This window comes from Clytia hemisphaerica, unplaced genomic scaffold (assembly GCF_902728285.1).
Source record: "Clytia hemisphaerica strain Z4C2 unplaced genomic scaffold, Clytia hemisphaerica genome assembly, whole genome shotgun sequence".
In the NCBI taxonomy this organism is placed as follows: Eukaryota; Metazoa; Cnidaria; class Hydrozoa; order Leptothecata; family Clytiidae; genus Clytia; species Clytia hemisphaerica.
This window is the reverse complement of record NW_027104406.1, coordinates 1,076,782-1,096,976: the sequence shown is the minus strand read 5'-3', so window position 1 is coordinate 1,096,976 and position 20,195 is coordinate 1,076,782. Positions and strand designations below refer to the sequence as shown.

The following is a 20,195-nucleotide window of genomic DNA, read 5'->3' as shown; positions in this document are numbered from 1 at the left end:
TTTTGCGGTGGAGTTCATCCGCGAGAAGGTTTCGCGTTATCTGGTACCAGACGTGAGGAAACAAGCTACGACACGCTATATTCTGCTGAAGGTTGGGCATATTTTGGTCCGATCCTTCAGAGCTTTAGTGTGGTTGACCGTCAAAAAATTGGACAATTTTGCAATTTCCATCCTGAAAATTGTCCAAAATAACCAAAGGTCGACCCTGTTAGATACACATCTTAAAAATTAGTAAAGTTTTGGACCCTGTCAGACATCTCGTTCAGAGCCTAAAAAAGGGATCCTGACCAGCAGCACGTCCCCGTACCCAGTTTTGCGTAAGTAATTGCCTCACCTGGGATAATCCAACTCTTGCCAAAATATTTGACTTTGAGGTCTTCTCAGACGTTGCAATATCACGAAATAAGAAATCTCATGAACTTCATTTAAATTGAAAGACTTAAAATAATAATTTTTTTCTAATGCAGTGGTATATCAAAACAATTTACACGTGAAAAATATGGGTGAAAAAATATGTTACAAATATACAAACAGCCTGTATAAAACAAATCCTATAATGAATAATTTTTAAATCTTTTGCAGGTAGTAGACTCGCCCAAAGCAGAATATTATGAACCTCATTCGTTTCAGAAAGCGTACGATATTTGTATAAAAAAATATTTACAAAATTTATATAACCAATCAAACTATTTAAAAATATTTTATTATAAATAGCTTGTGCTTTGCCAAAAAAGTAACCCAAAAAGCCTAAGGCAAGTTCCGTGTCTTTAATTGGTTTTAAAATAAAAGCCAAAAAATCGAAACCGTACAACGAACCCTATAGAAAGAAACTTCTTGCTTAATTCTAAAACAAATTTTCGACATGTTTTTTAGACCACAGGGTCGTTTTTCTTTCGGCAAAAATTCAACGAAAAACCTGCCATATTCAACTTTTTCGATTTTTTTATGGCTCAGTTTAACAAAAATAATTCCCTTAATTATGTATTAACATTAATTGAAAGCCCAAAAATTATAATGGAGATATAATGCGGGATTTAGTCCGAACCAATACCTTATCGGCCAAAACTTAGTCGGCCCTAAGTGACTAAATTTTGGCTTGGTGACTAAAATTTGGGCCGACTAAAAATTTAGAAATGGCCAAAACTTAGTTGGCCCTTATTGACTAAATTTTGACCTATAAGGTATGCACTTGATCAGCATTCAGCATTGAAATGTTACTAATTTTTTGTCGATCTAATGAGCATTCTTCCAACTTCAAAACACATTCATTACAATAAACTTGATGTTTGCAAGGATGCACAATGACGTTCACTTCATTTGCATAACAAACGATACACATCTGATCTTCATTACTGACCTCGCGTCGTATCTGGTCTGTATTTTGTCGTCGAGCATTCCGAGGGATGAGAAAAAGCTTTCGTACTTCGTTCGTTGTTGTGACTTCGAAAGGTGTTCGACCATTTCGATCCTTTATTGTGACGTCAGCACCGCATTGTAATAACAATTCAGCAATTTGTCTTGAGGATGATTTGCAAGCAGCGTGTAGAGCTGTATGTTGATCTTTGCCGCCCTTTAAAATAAATTCAATAAATAAATATCAAGAATCGACTGCAGACTATTGATGACGAATGTATACGATGACTAGAAACTGCAACGAATTGAGCTCGTGACATTGTGCATAGTGGTGAGATAATCTACCAAAATCGTTCTCAGCTTCGTTCGCTTTTTAATGATTTTGATATCGAAATTTGGATAAAAACAAACTACTTACTTTAGCATTGATGTCAACACCTTTTTCAATCAGTATTTTAGCAATAGTTGTCAAATTCAACATCTCTGCGATATTGGTTGAATCTCTCTCAGCCACGATATGTAATAATGTTAATTCATCTTTGAATGTTGCGTTGACGCTCATATCTGGCAATGCTAGAAGTTCTTCCAGTTTTGTAGAATCTTGGTTGATGACAGCTAAGTATAAATGTTCCTGATCGCGAGCTAAAAGCTTTTGGATTTTTGGACTTGTCGCCAGTTGGAATGCATTACAATGATTCTTGTCTCGTAAACTGATATCGATGTCTGTATACAAAGAAGAAAATTTCAACCAAATCAACCAAAAAAACTACATCAATCCTCATGGGATATTTTAATTCGTTAATACAGTCGACTCTCTCTAATTCGAACCTCTATTAATAGAGTAAAAAAGTAAGTATATTCATCTGGTGGCTGTCGGTGGAGCCGGGAGTGAGGGAGTCTATCCCCTTTTCTATTTGCGCTAGACCTGGGAGATCGAATGCTGAGGTGGAGCGCCACACCTACTCTCAGCTCCCAGTAACTTACCGCCTAGATCAGATTACCCAATCTAAGCTACTCATCCGCTGAGTTGGCGGTGACCGGGGATCGAACCCACAACCCTGAGTTGTAAGGCGAATGCTCTACCGACTGAGCTACCCGGCCACTATTAATAGAATCTTTCTGTAATTCGAACTAAAATATTGGTCCCCTCAACTTGGAAGTGGTTAAAATTATTCTCTGTAATTCGAATCTTCCTTTAATTCGAAAGAAACCTTTGGTCCTCCCTTGAAGATCGAATTAGAGAGAGTCAACTGCACATTTGTGTTCTACATTCCTGCCTGGGAAACGTTCTGCAGGATAACAGCGAACATAAGGTCCAAGTAAAAAATATTGTGTGTGCAGTCAGTACACGTTTTTTATAAGAACAAGCTATATAAGAACATTTGGCTTCGATGGCCAAAATGTGAAGAACAAGTTAAGAACATTTTGAGACTTAAAACCCAAAAAGTTAAGAACATCTGAAGGCTTCAAAAATTTTGGATGTTCTTATAAGAAAAAAACGTATATCTACCGAAGGATTATTTAGTCGACGAGAATTTTTTTGTTGATTATTTTTTAAGGAAAAGGTAATACCTTTTGAGTAAGTATTCAATCTTACCTGGGTGCTCTAATAATACTGTCACCAAATTTTCATGCCCTTTCAAAGCTGCTAAATGGAGAGCAGTGAATTGTTGTGAACTGGTCTGTAAATTAACATCCATTCCGTGGTGTAGTAATTTCCTGACCACTTTAACGTGACCCCCGTCCGCAGCATTATGTAAGGGTGAATATGATTGGCTATCCATGACGTAAGGATTTGCATTGTGGTCGAGTAGAACTTGAACGATTTCGTCATAGCCCTGTAAAAATGAAGAATGACGTTGATAATTTATCATGAATAGACGATAGCGGCTTTCCGAATTCTCCCCGAATGATTACCCATGAAGCATTACGCAAAAAAAAATCACGGACGATATTGACTTTCCGTGAATTTTTTGCGCAATGCATCATGGTTAATCATTCGGGGAGAATTCGGAAAGCCGATATCGTCTATTCTTGTAATTGTGTTACAGAGAATGGCAATTATTATTAAACTCCGGTTAAGGAGTTTCTTAAAATCAGTGTTTTTCATTTATAATTGTGCGTAAATCCGATCAATCGCGATAGTCGGGTTCGATTTCCCGATCTTTCCGGTTTGATTTCCCGATTTTGGTTTTACCCATATAATAACAATTGCCGGAGTTTGCAGCCGTCATTTCGGCTGTTTTATTCAAGATTTTTGTTAATATTGACATTTTCAAATACTTTTTGTGTGACTGATATCATGGGTAATATCGAAAATAAAAAGTTCAAGGGAAGCTTACTTGTTGTTTAAGTTTTATATAAAAATATTGGAGGTTTTATTTATAAGAATCAAAAATTTTCCAGTTGCCATATGAATAAACTCATGATATGCATTCCTCCTCAATGGGATATCAATTTTTCAAGAAAGAGTGAGTCATTCTTAAATGTTGAGTATTTTCTGAGAATCTAAACATGACAGTATAAATGGTGTTGTCTTGGGGATAAAGAATCGTAAATCTTTACTCAAATATTGATATCGATATTAACACAAAAATGGTTAAAGAATGATTATTTTAAATACTTAGTCATACATCGTTTCGAGCATTAAGTTTCAATATTTAGGTAAGGTTTAACAAAGTTTATTATTTGTCTGTTAAGCATTAAAATGACCATATCAGGTCAAATATGTATAAAATAAAGTTACATTCATCATAATAGACATTTTCATAAATTACGTCACGAGCAACGCTTACCTCGTTTTAGAAATATTGCTACGGTAATTAATTCCCAGAGGAGTTCATAAAAAGTATAGTTTATTTATAGGGATTTGACCACTCTGGTGATGGTTTCAAAACGAGGGAGTTGTTGCACTCAAAATAATCTATGAAAATGACTATCACCCATCACATCCAAATGTTCGACATTTGTGGTCGAGAAAGCTTAATACATAACCATTCATCGAGTCACCATCCATAAAATATAGAGGCAATTAAAAAACAGCCCCAGGGTGCAATGTTAAACAAACAATGTGCGTCTTTAGGGAACCATTCTATTGATGCTGACTTTTTTTCCTTCGTTTTGATTTAGGGTAAACCAAAATGGTGATCTAGTCGTCATTTAAGTGTTTTTAAGATCCCTTTATGTCACATAATAAATAAAAAACAATAACTCACCAATGAAGCAGCATAATCCAGGGCTGTGATTGGATAAATATTACTCAACCTCTCATCAATCAGAATCTGTTCATTGTGAAGCAATTCAACTAAGCCTTCTACATCTTCATTCTCAAGAACTTTCAGTAACTTCTGTTGGTTACTTTGTAAACTGTGTAGGACTTTCTCTAATTGTTGTATACGGTGCTTGATGTAGAGGTGAGATGAAGTGTCCAAGAGTGGATGTTCTTTGATCATTAAAAATTGTGTCGGAATCTGAAATGTATGTAGAGTAAATGAGAATTATTCTACCAAGCCTTTCTCTCAATTTTGAAAAATGCGTTTCTACTTTAACGTCAATTTTTGCTGACATCCATTAATCTGCGATTTTATTGAGGTCTGTAGCTGAAACTACATATTGTATATGAACTGTCATACGTGAAAGAAAAAACCCTTTTTAAAAACATGTTGTGATGTGATTGTCCGATAAGAAGAAAAGAAATACAGTTAACTCTCGCTAATTCGAACTCCAACGGGGAATCTTATTTGTTCGAATAACAGAGAGATTCGAATTACAGAAAGTATTTTAAGAGTCTTTCTCCTTGACTGGGACTAAAAACAAGTTCGAATTATAGAAAGATTCGAATAATAGAAGTTCGAGTAATCGAAAGTTTACTGCATACGTACTTGATTGATGAAGAATCAAGACCTATAAGCTATTTAGTTTAGGATAAAGTAAATTTTGAATATTGGAAGATAAGATAATAACAATGCACAATGATGATGGATTCTTTTCAGAGAAAGCACCAATATATCACTCACGATAGCTTGTAGATTTTCCACCAACGTATCACCAGGTTTTTCAGCAATCAATGTCTTCAGTTTCAATTTCAATCTTGAGATTTCATTTTCAACCAGATCAGTACATTCTAACCCTCGGACATCACTGATCTCTTTATTCGCACCCATAGCCAGTAAGAATTCTACGCATTCGAACTGTCCTGACAGAGCTGCATAAAACAAAGGCGTCCATTTTGAAATACCCCCAACAATATCGATAGAACCACCATTACCTTTCAGTAAATGTAAAAGGTCCCTGTAAAGTAAAAGCTGAAAATATGAACTTGAGTCTTTTCAAACCCATCCTGAGTAAATCAAGTCAAAACAAATTAACACAAATAAACACATTACTTATATTGTTGGCTCCCTCTAATTCGATTTCAAGTGACTTATCCTTCGAATTATAGCAAGATTCGAATTACAGAGAGTATTTTGTACTACTGAGGGAGCCAAAACCAATATTTCAATTCGAATTACAGAAAGATTCGAATAGTAGAGGTTTGAAATGGTTGTAGTACGTAGATTGACCACGAGAGAAGCACGTTTAATACGAGAAAAACAAACAAAAAGTGAAACAATAGTGATTTATTGATATTACATGCTTTCTCATAAGAACAATTTTATAAGAACACGAGATTGAAAATGTTCAAAACCTAAGAACAAATTAAGAGCAACCCTGAGCCTCAGATTTCAGAAATTACAAAGAAAGTACTGATTTTAACAGATTTCAAAATATTTTTTAAAACCCATATTAAGTTTTTATGTAAAAAGAAAAAGCGTATTAAGAACATCGTAAGAACATTTGAGCTGAAAAATTTTCAAAACATTAAAAACAGCCCAGTCTGTGCCAAAATTTACTGGTTCTTATTAAAAAAAGCGCGTATAAGAATTACCCTTGATATCACTATTAAGATCACAATAAGGAATAGAAAACTCAAGTGGGCATACTTTTTGCCTGAAGCTGCAGCTATATGCATCGGACTCATTCCTCGTTCATTCTTCTGATCAATAATGGAAGCTAATCCTAGATTTGACATTGCAATTTGACGACTGACCCTTCTAGCATTTGAAGGTATTGTATTCCTGGTGTTTCCATCGGGAATTATTTCTCGTTGGTATTCTTCGATAATTTTTATAGCAAGTTCATGGTCTCCTATCTGGATAGCCATATTCAGAGGCGAAGATACTTGACCCTGGAAGAGGAAATTCGTTTTGAGATTTTTGTAATTTACAGTAAGTTTTAAAGGCCTATGAATCTTATGTTATATTTCATTGTCGTTTTATGCTTTAAAATAACTTGACATAGACATAGACAAACTCGTTGAATATTATATGTGTGCATAATGTCCCCACGACGTTAAAACATTACCTTTGTAAGAAGTTCAACTGCTTTTTGACTTTGACAGAAATGTATGGCCTGATAACCAAAAACATCACTTAGGGTATGGTCTGCACCATAAGTGACAAGGATTTCAATAACCTCTACTTGATCATACAGTGTTGCGATGTGTAGAGCTGTCCGACAATACTGGCTATCCACTTCGTTGACTCTGGCCTAAAGAAAGAATACACAATTGAAAAAAAATGATCTACTTAAAGATTTATTAATAAATTTGGTAAGCTTAAAAAAAGGAAAGAAAACATTTCTCAAATTGAAAATAGGCAATGAAGCGAAATTTGAAATTTTGATACGGTTAATTATTAATACTGAGTCAGAAAATGAATCTTGGTGAATCGAGGGTCAATATAACTTTTATTATTGTCATTATCAAAAAGAATGATGGTTTGCCTTTCAGGCTACTTGAAATTGTCTAGGTTTTCATTACAAGCATCATTGGGGTTTGTGCAAACTCACCCCTTTTTGAAGAAGAAAGTTTACAATGTCAAAATGTCCTTTGAATGATGCCACATGCAATGGTGTAAAATGCCTATAAGTGAACTCAGATATCTAAAAATCCAGAGCAAATTATAACCTTGTTTTAGTTGAAACTACATAATAATATCTTTAATTATATATTTCACATATGATAAGAGTGTAAAAAGAAAAAACCATCAAAAACATTTTACAAATGTTGAGAACCTGCAAAAAAATACCTGTATCCTTTAGCATCTAAACAAAGTGGTTCTTCCTTGAATATCCTTTGAACATTATGCAGATCACCAAATCCGCATGCAGTTGAAAAGTCTTGTAGAAGTAAGCAAAAATGCCTGAAAAAAGGAAAAAGGAAACTAAAACTAACACAGCCTGGATAAATAACAAGCTGTAAAAGTTATTAGTAGCTTAAATGGTTTTAAAATTTGATGCGTTTTCAAGGGTTTAGTAGATTTCATGAGTCTGAACGTAAGGATTAAGGAGTAAGGATTACTAAGCTAAGATAATTTACATACCTCATTCTAAAATTTTCAGTCTTTTCGATAGCAGTTTCATTGTATGAATCTTTGATATTTAATTCTGCACCATGCTAAATATGATGAAGAAAAATGTTGTGAAGGTGAAGGTGAAGAAGAAACAGTATCGTATAAAAGAGGCCCCCCAGCAGACCCTCAATTCACGCAATCACCCAATTTTTTTCGCAATTCACGCATTCACGCAATTTTTCCTCTAGTTTCACCCAATAACCAGATTTTTCAGAAAATCGAAAAAAATTTTCGGGGAAAAATTGGCAGAACATTGGAAAATTGGGAAAACTGCACATAATCGGTGGAAAAAAGGAAATATTCACGTAGTCGCACACAAAATAGCCCAGATTCACGCATTCAAAAGTGGATTTTTACGTTCACGCAAGTTTTTTAATTCAATTTTCACGCATTCACGCAACAGAAAATGCCCATTCAGGCATTTAGGCATTCACGCAAACCTCTGGAGGCCCTAAAACCTTCTTGATTAGGACAAAGCTTACTTAACAATGTACGAAACAGGTAGAAACACATGCTAAAACATGAATTGATTTTACATTACTACAGGCAATATGAATGAAGGTATATACCTCAATAAGAAACCTGACCATTGTTTCATTCCCGTGTTTAGACGCAATATGTAAAGGAGTGAAAGAGTACTGTCCACATTGTAGGTTCACCTATGGATAAATTAGAATCACTATTTAAGATAAAAAATTTCATTTTTATTCTAAAAACTTTTAATATGTTGAGTTAAAATAAACAAAGAATATGAATAAAAATATAACTATAAACCAACTGCATTTAGACAATGGAATGGTTTTTAGGTACTAGAGCGTACATAAAGTCAAAAATCCTGAAACAGGTGAGTATTGAAATTGGTTTGAAAGATAGACATAAATCTTTATATACTGATTGTGCTTGAATGCAGCATGCGTAGGGAAAAACTACAAAATAAAAATAAATTGCTCATATAAATTCAAACAAGATTTACCGATATTTTTCTTTCCAGCAGACATTTTACTATCTCTTGGCAACCATAATCAACAGCAACATGAAGCAATGAAAAATGACTATACAGATTAGCTTCAGTGTAACGGAAGTTGAAATTATCATTACTAATGTTTGACAATATTTCGTTCGATTTATCAACACACATAACAAAGTTCTGATCCTCTTCAGTATTCAAATCAACAATTTGCTTTGTCAAGAGCTCTTTCTCTTCATCTGTTATACCTGACTCTAATATCTTGTTCATTTTGTTATTCCAAGAATCAATTTCTTCCATGTGAATTAAGAAATCTGCAAGAGAATGGTTCCTAACTGACACAAATGCTTTGGTCAATAAAAGTTTTTGAATGGGAACTGCTGATACAAGCCATTTGATATTTCCAGTTGAAAATACAGTTCCTGCTTCCAATATTCTTTTTGTATGGGGAATAATCTTAGTTTTGTCTTGAGAAAATTGATATCTTGATTTCTCAAGTTTGTAAACAGTGAATTCCCCCTTTCCCTCAGTAGTGGAGGCGGCATCATATTGAACGATGCTGTGATATGGTTGCAAATTTGTCTCTTTTGGTACTCTAACGCCACATTCTGATCCTATAAATTTGAAAACATAAAGTAACATAAAAAAAGAACAAAAAAAGCAAAATTATATTTCTACGTGTTTGAAGAATTAAAATTCAGGTATATCTTATTTTAATGAAAGCTTGTGTAATTTCTATCAAAAATTTAGCACTATTCAAAAAAAAACCTTCCATAAAAATGGAGAGTATAAAAATTCTTGACAGAGAACTTTACCAACCACTTCCTATTGTTATTCCTTTTGGACCAACAACAAAAACTTTTCCTTTTAGCATTCGTATGAAAGTTGGTCCAGAATAGGATGCATTGTCATTATTGAATTCTGATGACCCTTGACGGTTGTATCCAAATATTGTTAGTTGTAAATACCCATCAAGTGGCTGAGAAGTATCTTTAAAATTAAATATAAAATCATTCAAAATGAAATGATCACATCAGACTTTTACAAATTCCCTTTTAAGTGATTACCAACAAAGAATTGGCTTGTGTTCAAACAGGTTTGGAAAAAAAATCAACAAAACTTTGCCAATAATTTTACTCATTTTTTTTCTAATTAAAGACTCGCAAAAAGTGCTTCAAATTTTGACTTAGAAATTCTAAATCTAAAAAAAAATGATATTGTTGATAAATTGTGCTTTCATACCAATATCTTCTGTAGCTTCTGTTGTATTATGTATTAAAGGTCCATGAGCTCTTGATACTTTACGCCTTCTTGATTGTCTGCGAAAACTTGCATTTTGTTTCTCCTTTGTTGAACGTAATTCCGATTCTCTGCTCTCCAATTTACTTTCCAACTCTGCAATGGTTTCCTTGGCAACTTGTAATTGAATGGAAAGTTCACTAATCTGCACAGTCAGATTGGAATCTTCATCCTCCATTTTTTAAATTCTCTATTCTATTCTAAACAGCAAGAAAAACACATTCAATTGCAATATTTCACAAATGCAGGACAAGAAGCATAACGTAGCAGGTCAAAATAATAGCTGATTTTATCTTACTTATCCCTACTATTTGCAAGAAAGAAAAGATCAATGAGAAAAAAGGGACATAATGTAGAGCTAACAATCCTATATGGAATTTCCAAAAGATGTCTATGATATGATAGACAAGATCTGGCTCAATGAAACACAAGTTTCGGGCATGTTTTTCCTACTCTTGTGTGCTTAATTGTAGGAGGGGGTGGTCATTTTGCAATTTTTGGAAAAAAATTACCCTCATATCACTTTATAATAACCACCCCCATTTTATGACCTTCATGCTAGGTGCCAAAATTGGCCAAAAACCTAGGGATTTAAGCAAAATTAGGTCAATAGCACTTAATTATGACACCCCCCATTTTGTTGATTTTTATCCCGAGTACCCCTGCTTATTCCACGCTCCTACGATTAAGCACACAAGAGTACGTATTTAAAATGTTAATCCCGTTTTGTTTGGCTCTCGGAATCACACATCATTTCCATCATTTTTTACCAATGCATCAAGGTTAACCCTATGATGGTTTCCCATCCTTACTGACTGACATTATGTAGTGGTCGTTCAGGCAATCACGACAGTCTATTGGATATATACCTCATTGCTACAATGTAAATATTTTAATGAAAACGTCATCTAATTGATTTGAACAAAATAACTAGTTCTACTGTATTTTTCATGCTGGCCAAATTGGGGAGTCTTCATTATACACCGCAACTTTGTGTAATGTTGACATACCTTGTCTAATTCGTTCATACAAGCTATTCAGTCTTTTAAATGTTTAACTACTTTTCAGACCAGATAGTTGCTATGACAGGTTTAGACAAGGTATGTTGGCATTATGGTATATCATAGGAAAGCTCATGCAAGCTATTGTGTTGTGTGAAGTCATTATGTTTTCATCGCTAATGATAACTGATAACTGGAGTTGAAATGGTATTGCATTTAGTGAAAGGTCTAATATCGCATTTTCACATAACACCCATATTACTGTATCACACTGATTATAAACAACTCCAGTTCTCTATCTTTGGAAGCAACCACATTATTATTGGCTCAACAAAATGAGCCAGATCCCCCTTATTACTTGATTAACCCTTTAAGTCTCAGAGCTTTGCAATTTTTGAAAAAAAAAATTCAAAAAATTTGTACCTCACGTCAGTAAGATATCTATTAAGGAGTAAGGGCACCCTAAAACCAGCATATATTTTCTTCAAAATTTCATGCTCTTTCCAATAGTAAGAGTTCCGGAAATCTTTTAGTTCCAGAGATATGACCCGGTGAAGTGGGACTGAAATGGTTAAACTTACTTACTTTTGCAGTTACTTTTGGTTGTCTTTGAGCATACAGGTCTGGCAAGAATCTTTTGATCCATGCCACAATCTTTGTTAAATTTACAATTCCTGAAGGAAAATTGGATCAGCAGAGAGATTTCATATCTAAAATTGAGTTTAAGTCATGTCTTCCTGCATCCTGTATATATAACCACGAATTTGGGGTTTGTTGGGAATTGTTTTGAGTTGCTAATCCAGTGCATTTTTCAATCCAGTCACATAATTCCTGTTTGCAGAATGTGGCACGTTTTCACGAGATCTCGAGTAGTACACAACTTGGAAAAAGTCGATTTAATTCAATTCAATTCAAAACATATATTTACCTGGAGGAAGGGACACCAAGTTTAGAAACCTAATTACAAATGGTGCAACCTAATAAAAAAATTAAAAGTTTTAAGTAAAATATAATAAAATAAAATATAATAACAAAGTAATAAAGTTTTAAAAGTATCCTATATATCCTAAATATATAAATCTTATTGTATTTACATTTTTGGTTTTTTCTTTCATGAAATATATACAGTTAAAAATAATAAGACTCTGGTATGCAAATACTGTTGCTGAGGGGGGGGGATTCCTGAGGGGCGTATTTGTTGAGGTAAAATTCTTGAATATGTGATAATAAATCCAGTGGTTCAATGATTTGTAGATTTTTGTCATCAAGATGCTCTTGTAAATTATTCTACTGACGTGAAGCTAGCTGCGTGAGAGAGTGGAGGCCAAAGGTGGTTGTGTTGTGTTTTATCGATTGCAGACGTGCAAAATTCGAGGTTTTCAGGTGCAAATGCACAGATAGTTTTTTAACCCCAAGTGCAGATTTCTCCTCTATTTTCTCCCCAAGTGCAGCTAATTTTAGCAATTTATTGCCTTTCTGGGCCAATTTCTGAGGTATAGGTGCACCTTTCAAAATTTATCAGCAGGGTGTGCTCTTCTCCAGTGTGGAACTTGGTATTTCCAAATTTTTCCTTGAGTGCAGCCTTACCCCATACTCTGCAAACTGGACGTAATTTCAAATTATTTGGACCAATGTACTTGGCAACATATGTTCGTTCCTCAATCACAATAAGGGCCGCGAATCTTTTTTCCGCAGGTTTTGGGGACAATACCTCAAGAGCCATTGCAAAATCAAATTTTACATTATCTAAACCCTTCTGACACCAAAACTCTTTCTAGTTTTATTGACTAAGTGTTCAAAAAGGAAGATTTACCTTCTCAAGGACAATACACATGTTTCTTACTTTTAAAACCATCCATTTTGTCCATTTAGTGAAAAAAATCATGTTTTTTGACTTTCGCATGACAAAATCTAAGCCGAACCCTTGCATGTTTGGTACCGACGGAAAGCACAGGGAATTCCCCATCAGACCCTGTTTTCGATATTTTAGTTTAGTCTTTTCAGGGGGTACAATAGCCTCGAATCTACCAGAAATTTGTCATTTTTGCCCTTCAAATAGTCATAAAAATTGACTCGGACAAATTGAACAAAAAGTAAGGTCAGAGGCATATGCACAATTTATCTAGCTTTCCATCGGTTATACTTTTAATATACTTTTATTGTGTCCCCATCATGCGAAAGTAAAAAAACAACCCCCTGGTATGACTTATTCTGTAAATTTGTTTTCTAAAGAATTTTGTTTTTATTTACAAAGATCTGCAGACCAGATATGCGCACGCACAAGTTTAAAGAACAATTTACAGACCAATTAGAAAGCCTTGCACGATATCGGTCTTTAATTTCGAACGTCTGGTCTTTTTTTCGAATGTCGAACGAAAAGATTCGAAATCTTTGAAAAATAAACAAACTCAGTAGTAGAGTAGAGGAAGGAGAAAGAGAGTTTTCTGTCAGAAAAAATGAAACTTTAGAAAGTCTGATAGTGTCTCAGCTTTTCATAGAAATTTATCAGAAGTTTTTGGGCTTCAAGTGGAATCTTGGAATGTAACTTCAGTAGTCTTTTTACAAGTATTGAATATTTTATACTCATTTAACACCTCTTCAAGCGATGGTTTTTCTAATCCAGCAGTAGAAGCACTCAACAGAGAGACATCATGCAAAGCAGAAGACTTTGGTATTTTTCTATGACACAGGGTTCTTCAAAAAGGTTTGTCACACATTATTTATTGGAATTTTTAAGCTGTATTAAGAGTGATTCTTATTATTTACACAATCTTTGGGGTACTTAGCTAGCCGTAGCTTTGTAGGTTTTGGTGGTTGGAAGGGGGAGTCTTTTCTGACAAAGGAGAGATAGGGAGATTGACTAACACTTGGTGACTATCTGGTCAAACTCCTATGAAAGCAAATTTCTTAAACTTTGTTCAACTGCAGATAAATACAATAGGGTCAAACAGTCATTTTTTTACAAAGGCATCTGAAGCAGTCTGAAGAGTGAATTGCTTTGATTCTGTTTAGCTCCAGATTAAAAGCACAGCTATACTAGCAAGAATACATAAAAAATTGATTTATGTTTGACTACTGTTGTCTCTATGTTTTTGACCAAGAGGACTAGAAAGAAGGCAGCAAGGTAAAGTTTTTTACCTTTGAGAAATGGAGAAGGATTATTTTTTAGCTAGAAGTATTTTTCAAAAAGGTTTTGGAAATCGTTCGGAGAATTACCAAAATTTGAGTGTGGCCTTACGTGACCCTTACGTGGCTATATGATTCCAGGTATATTTATTTTAGTAAAACAATCCACGGTTTTTTCAAAAATATTTCAAAAACTCGAGCGAAAAAAAGATGTTTCAAACCCCTTATTTTCATTGAGTCTAAACCCAGGTGCTCTTTTCATTTGAAGCCATCATTATTGATGTTTGGTTTATACAATGCTTTCTATTTTCGAAGTATATACATGATCTTATCTTCTTCAAGAGATCAGTTATTTTGTCCCTTGTACATAGGATACACTGATATTCAGCTCCATTGTAATTGTCTGGCAATCAGCAGCTTATGTACTTCTTATAAGATAAGATAAGGCTGTGTAGGCTAACAATGAATGAAAAAAGTGACACTCAAAGCAGAGTTTTAAAGTCATAACTGTTACCTATGTTATTACTCCCTGTACTTGCTTAAAAAATTCTTCCTTCTAGACAATAATAGATGATGGATTTAACTCAGATTTGACATAAAGCAATAATTACTTACAATTTTCATGCCAAAACTCTCCAAAGAAAAATCTCCCCTTCCAGCTTCCCACTGACATTTAACGATGACGTAATGATTAGAAATGAAAGTGAAAGTAATTTTCTCCGAAACAAGGGACTGGGACAAAATATACATCTGTTTGAAGACTGGGAACTAAATGAGCTAAAGCGGGGGGGGGGCAGCGCGGGAAGAAACATAAGGTGCCGAAGGAGGAAGGAGGATGGTGGCGACAGGTGGAGGATGAATAGGAAGGCTCACAAGCAAGGGGAAAGTGATTGCGAAGCGAATATACATGAGCGAAGCAGTTTTGCTATCGTGTATATGTACCTTTAAATCTCACCTACGCTGGGGAGCGCAAATGAAAAATTACTATATATATCCAATCTTTCAAACGCAGAAATGATTGAGAAAGCCGTCCGCCCTTCCTTAGATCAAACCTAGAATCGCGGCGGAGAGACCTGGGACTACGGATGGTTAAATTCGTTTTTTTCAAAAAGTGTCGCCTCGTGCGTTTAGATATACCAATTCCAAAAAGCTACGGACATAATACACGTGGTTATAGGTACTAGATAAGCCTTGTTTTTATCTCCTTAAGGTTTAAATTAGGAAATCTAAAGAAGAGATCGGAAAATCAGCGCGGGCTGGAAGCGTCCAAGAAGCGTTCAAATGGCGCTCAGTTTTCAAGAAGTCATTGCATTGACTCGAACAAAGAATTTCGAAGGGCTTTCGAACTTTTCCAAATTCGAATGTTGACAAAAACAACAAACAAACATTTATTGTTGTTTTGAAATGGTGCTTGATGAAAAGAAACGAAGAAAGCAGCTGAACTTGCGGAATGAGAAGAAAGAAGATGGAATTTTTATTCTTTCATCGACAGGCAAGGCTCAACAGAGCCATTGTTGCTTTATTGCAGGAAGAGGATCTAAGCTGAAGAAATGAACTGTATACATATGGTGGGAAAGCCATTTATTTTGGTTTAGATTGAATCTTGGTGAAGTGAGCATCACTGGACTTTTTGTATGTTTTGAATTGATGGGAACAAAAATATTTTGCGCTTTTGGATATGGCTAACCTGGAAGAATTTATTCCTCCCCTTATTCAGTGGAAGGAGAAATGTTTGTTTGTCGTTGTTTATGAAATTTTAGCTTGACCGACCCTCGATGATGTGGGATCTTTGGTTGTTGTTTGTTTGCATCGATGGTCAAAGATATAGAACATTGACATGCGACTGTATTATAAAGGATTTTATTGTTGGTAATGGTAATTAATGGTAATGACTTGTAAAATGTTGAAATACAACAACAAAACATGACATTATGTTTATGGATGCATTTTAACTTTTTTAAATTCCTGTGCTACAGCCGAGAAAAAAGTCACAGATTTTTTACTTTTTATGTGAAGAGTGTGCTCCTGTTTGACTGTTTGTCAACAACTCGAGTAAGAGGGTAAAAGACTGCCAAGTACTTGCCTCCAGCAAACATATAGATAAGAGTTTCCCAACTTTGAAAAAAAATCACAGCCAGTAAAATTTAGAGGTAGAATCGTTGAAGAATACTTTCTATACATATGTCAGTTTTTTTTATCTGGTTTTCTTTATATTTATCTCGGGATTTTACAGCGCTAATAGTTTAGATATAATTTTAGAACTTTGTTAAATTTTTCAGAATTTACGATGCAATGATACAGTATACTCCTAATTAATATGGTTATTGAATTTTGAAACTTCATAAGTCAACTTATTTCTATTAAATTCTAGTCTTGAAATCCTCTGTATTTCACATCCCTGTCTCAATAAACCGAGTGATGTTTAAAGTTTGTTTAACTTTTTTTTGATTCTCTGGGCTCTTTGCAAGGAAGACCTTTTGAAGAGGCTAGAGAGGTATTTTCCCTCCCGGGACGAAATTTTTGCCAAGTTTTCCAGCGAGTCTATGACACAGGGGTGTTTATGTAAGGAAAAATTTTTTCGAATGTTATTTTTATTCGAACGTTCGAAATTTAAAATTAGAAAGATTCGAAAGTTCGATTTTGAACAGTTCGAAACCGGAAGTAAAACGAGTCTAAAACAAAAACTAAGAAATAAAAATACTCAAGGCTCAGGGCGGACAAATGATTATTGAACTTTTCACAACGATTCATGAAAAAAATCATATAATTTTCCTCAAATCCGTAAAAGTAAACGTCGTTAGTTTGTACACCTAAAGTGTTTGAGTGTATCTCTAAAGAGGCTCGGTCTTCCTGAACCTGAGCAGTTGTCGGGGTTTCGCGGGGTTTACATTTACGAATTGATTATGATATGAATCTATTTTAACTTGCAACTTCTAGTGTGTAACCCTATAAATATTTTGCTTGCAACTTGCGAATCGAGTGACTTGCCTGGATCGCTTCGCAATTCTTATACATATACACTAGTATTGACTATCCGTAGATCTAACACGATTTTTTTTCCTATCCGTAATTCCGTTTTCAGGGGGTAGTGGGTCATTAACAGTTAGGTAGGGTCAGGGTTGCTAGTAACGGCTTGTCACTGTGCCGGGTGCATACTCGGCGCCTTGGGCCCCGCAGGGTTGCTAGTAACGGCTCGAATTTCAGTCAGGTTAAAAAAGGGGTACTTTTACCCATATTATAATAACATTACCCCCGTCTTTTTTGTCATTCTATAAGTATTTCCAAATTTCGTCTTCTGCTGTGCGAGTGTGGCTCAACGGATAGCGTGTTGGCTTCCGAATCCGAAGGTCTTTCTTTAGTGGTGGTTCGAATCCGACCCGGTGCGATGATTTGATTGGTCGAAAAATGATTGACAGGTATCAAAACTTAGTCAGAAATGAGAAACTAAGTCTCAAACAGTCAGTAGAAGCAAAGATACAGAAGAAAGATAGGAAAGGAAAAAGAGTAGAAGGAGTGTTAGATATACGGATAGTAATTATCACCTACCCAAGCAAGGTCGTATAGAGGTAAAGACTTTCTGTTTTTATAATCATTTTTTAATTTTTGGCGTCAAGCAGCTTATAGTTTAGTCCTTTTTAAAATTGATTATGCTTAGTTTTTAATTTCCACAATTAGTTAGTGTAAGTAGTTGAATTTTTTAACTGATCAAAATCAATTTTTATCATGGTTTATATCAGACACAAACAAAAGAATGAAATCTATAAAAAAGACAAAAGAAAATGTTTCTTTCTTTGTCATGCAAATATCTCAAGACTGCAATCATGTGTTGTCATGAAACTTTCACAAGCAAACCTTGTAATGGTTAAAAGGAAGACTTTTAAAGTTTGAACTTGACTTTCTCATTTGGTTGGTCCATGAAAACAGGATGCATCATAGCATGGTTGGTCTATCTTGTTAAAAGGATTGTATGTGGATGTCACTTTATTGGTTTTAATCAGCATGGTCACACTTTCTTGCTTCAAAGGGATTACACATGATCAAAAAAATAACAAAAATAAATTTTGGCGCATGTTTTCAAAAATCAGTCTAAAATTGAACTACTTCCACTAACTGACAATTTTGAACGAACTATTTAATCCTATAATATGCCTCCTAACAGATCTTCATTTTAGTGAAACTAGATTTTTTTAGAACTCTTTAGAGAGCTGCCTAGTTATATATAGTTAGCTAAGTCTACAGATGCGTGTTGTAGCAAGGGGGGGGGTCGGTAGTAAAATCTCAGACATAATGACGTTTACTACCAAGGGTAGTAAAATACCAAAATAGGTGGTATCTATGTGTACATTTTTGAAAAACTTTTACTACCTGAGTAGTAAAAACTGATGAAATTAGCAAATTTTAGCTATTTTTTGTATTCTTTTTAATTTTTGGGATAACTTTTCTGAAAAAATCTGAAAATTTTTATAATTTGAAAAAAAATTCTGTTGGAAAATTGTTTACTGCACTCAATTTTTTTTTCTCGATACGAAATAGACTAATTCTAAGGGCAAAACATTAATTTTCGCACTAGGTGAAAAATGTGCCGCAGAAATAACAATTTTTTAAAGCTTTTTTGTAAAAGCTGTCCGAAAAGCAACCAAAAAATAGGTGGTCTCTATGTCAAATTGTCCCAAAAAATTTTACTACCAGCGTAGTAAAATACCTCTTCCAAGAGTTTGGGTGGTGGTGGTATGCAAAAATTCGTAAAAATCCTTTTACTACTCATATATGTCTGAGATTTTACTACAGACCCCCCCCTGGTTGTAGATCGCCAGCCTCCTTGAGGTGATGGAATTTCTAATGGAGGATAAAACGACAGCTGGTTGACAGTACTTCGTTCTAGAAGAATAATCAACCGTTTTAAGGATCAAACCAAGAGTAAATCTCACTGCTGACTCTGGTGCTGTTGTTTTAAAATATTCCTTTTTAAAGTCTAGTGTTGACATCCCGCCCTCCATCTATCCAGTTCAGACATAGAGTGCAGAGGGGTTGAAGCCCCCCCTCTGAAGGTTCAGCCCCCCCCCCCCCTGAGATTTAGCCCCCACCAAAATTTGAAATAGACAGCCCCCTACCAAAATACAACAATAATTTTAATTTATGCTTAAAAATGTCAAACAATGCAAGGTCTTCATTTTGCATGTCCACACAAGAGAAAAAGTTACCAAATGTATAATGTCTTCTTTTGAAATTCTAATCAACAAACGTCAATAGTACGACTTCATTATTACATAAACAAAATACCAAAATGTACAAAGAAAAATTTCTTAGTTCTTGGAAAAAGTTGTTAAGTTAGTCCCCAGTCAACAGACCTAAACAAATAGCCCTCCCCTGAGTAAGTAGCCCCCCCTGATCTTAGGGAAAAAGAGCCCCCAGCCATAACTGTAGGTTCTAGCCCCCCCCCCTAAGAGCCAGGGGGGTTGCATTCTATGCCAGACAGTGTCAATCGAACAAGACAATTGAACGCAATCAAATAATTACAATGTGATGTTCAAACGTAATTGAATTGTAATAGAATATTACCTATAGGATTTTCCGTTCAATTGCTTCCATTACATTCGATTGTATTCAATTATGTTCAATTACGTTTGATTGATTCAATGGCATTCACTTGCATTAATCACTTTTAGATTTTTTTAATGATAAGGTTGTATAATTGATTTTTCTTTTGCAACAAAGTTGTTGCCTAGGGACAAGATTATTTATTCTGTTTGTACGTTGCTGAGGGAAAGTAATGTATGCTGGTAGGGGTCACAAACTCACAAATCGATTTTAGCTTAGGAAAACATCAAATTGACGTTAGTGGTTGTGTGAGTTAAAAAGGTTGTTGACATTTTTTTCAAATCTAGAAACATTGATTTTTCTTTTCATGCCAAACGTTACTTCTTGCCATGTTTCTTTTTGATTGCTTCATCTGTTTTGAAAACCAAAACAAACGACCCAATGTTTATGTCTTCTCTT

The 20,195-nt window shown here is 34.8% G+C and overlaps 2 protein-coding genes across 2 annotated transcripts in view; one reads left to right on the top strand and one right to left on the bottom strand.

Moving 5' to 3' along the window:
• Positions 1 to 1,086: 1,086 nt before the first annotated feature.
• Positions 1,087 to 10,292, bottom strand: LOC136820107 (poly [ADP-ribose] polymerase tankyrase-1-like). The gene is made up of 14 exons (XM_067076345.1): positions 10,015 to 10,292; positions 9,592 to 9,762; positions 8,779 to 9,386; positions 8,375 to 8,464; positions 7,776 to 7,849; positions 7,482 to 7,595; positions 7,243 to 7,315; positions 6,757 to 6,942; positions 6,336 to 6,580; positions 5,370 to 5,643; positions 4,569 to 4,823; positions 2,951 to 3,191; positions 1,772 to 2,076; positions 1,087 to 1,570 (listed from the first exon to the last, which is right to left on the bottom strand). The coding sequence occupies exons 1-14, from the start codon at positions 10,247 to 10,249 to the stop codon at positions 1,175 to 1,177; spliced, it is 3,267 nt and encodes a 1,088-aa protein (XP_066932446.1). The 5' UTR covers positions 10,250 to 10,292; the 3' UTR covers positions 1,087 to 1,174.
• A 7,461-nt stretch (positions 10,293 to 17,753) lies between these two features.
• Positions 17,754 to 20,195, top strand: part of LOC136820056 (origin recognition complex subunit 4-like) — a 9,166-nt gene continuing 6,724 nt past the window's right edge. Inside the window, 1 exon segment of the mRNA XM_067076288.1 lies at positions 17,754 to 17,764. The gene's annotated coding sequence lies outside the window, so the exon portion shown is untranslated.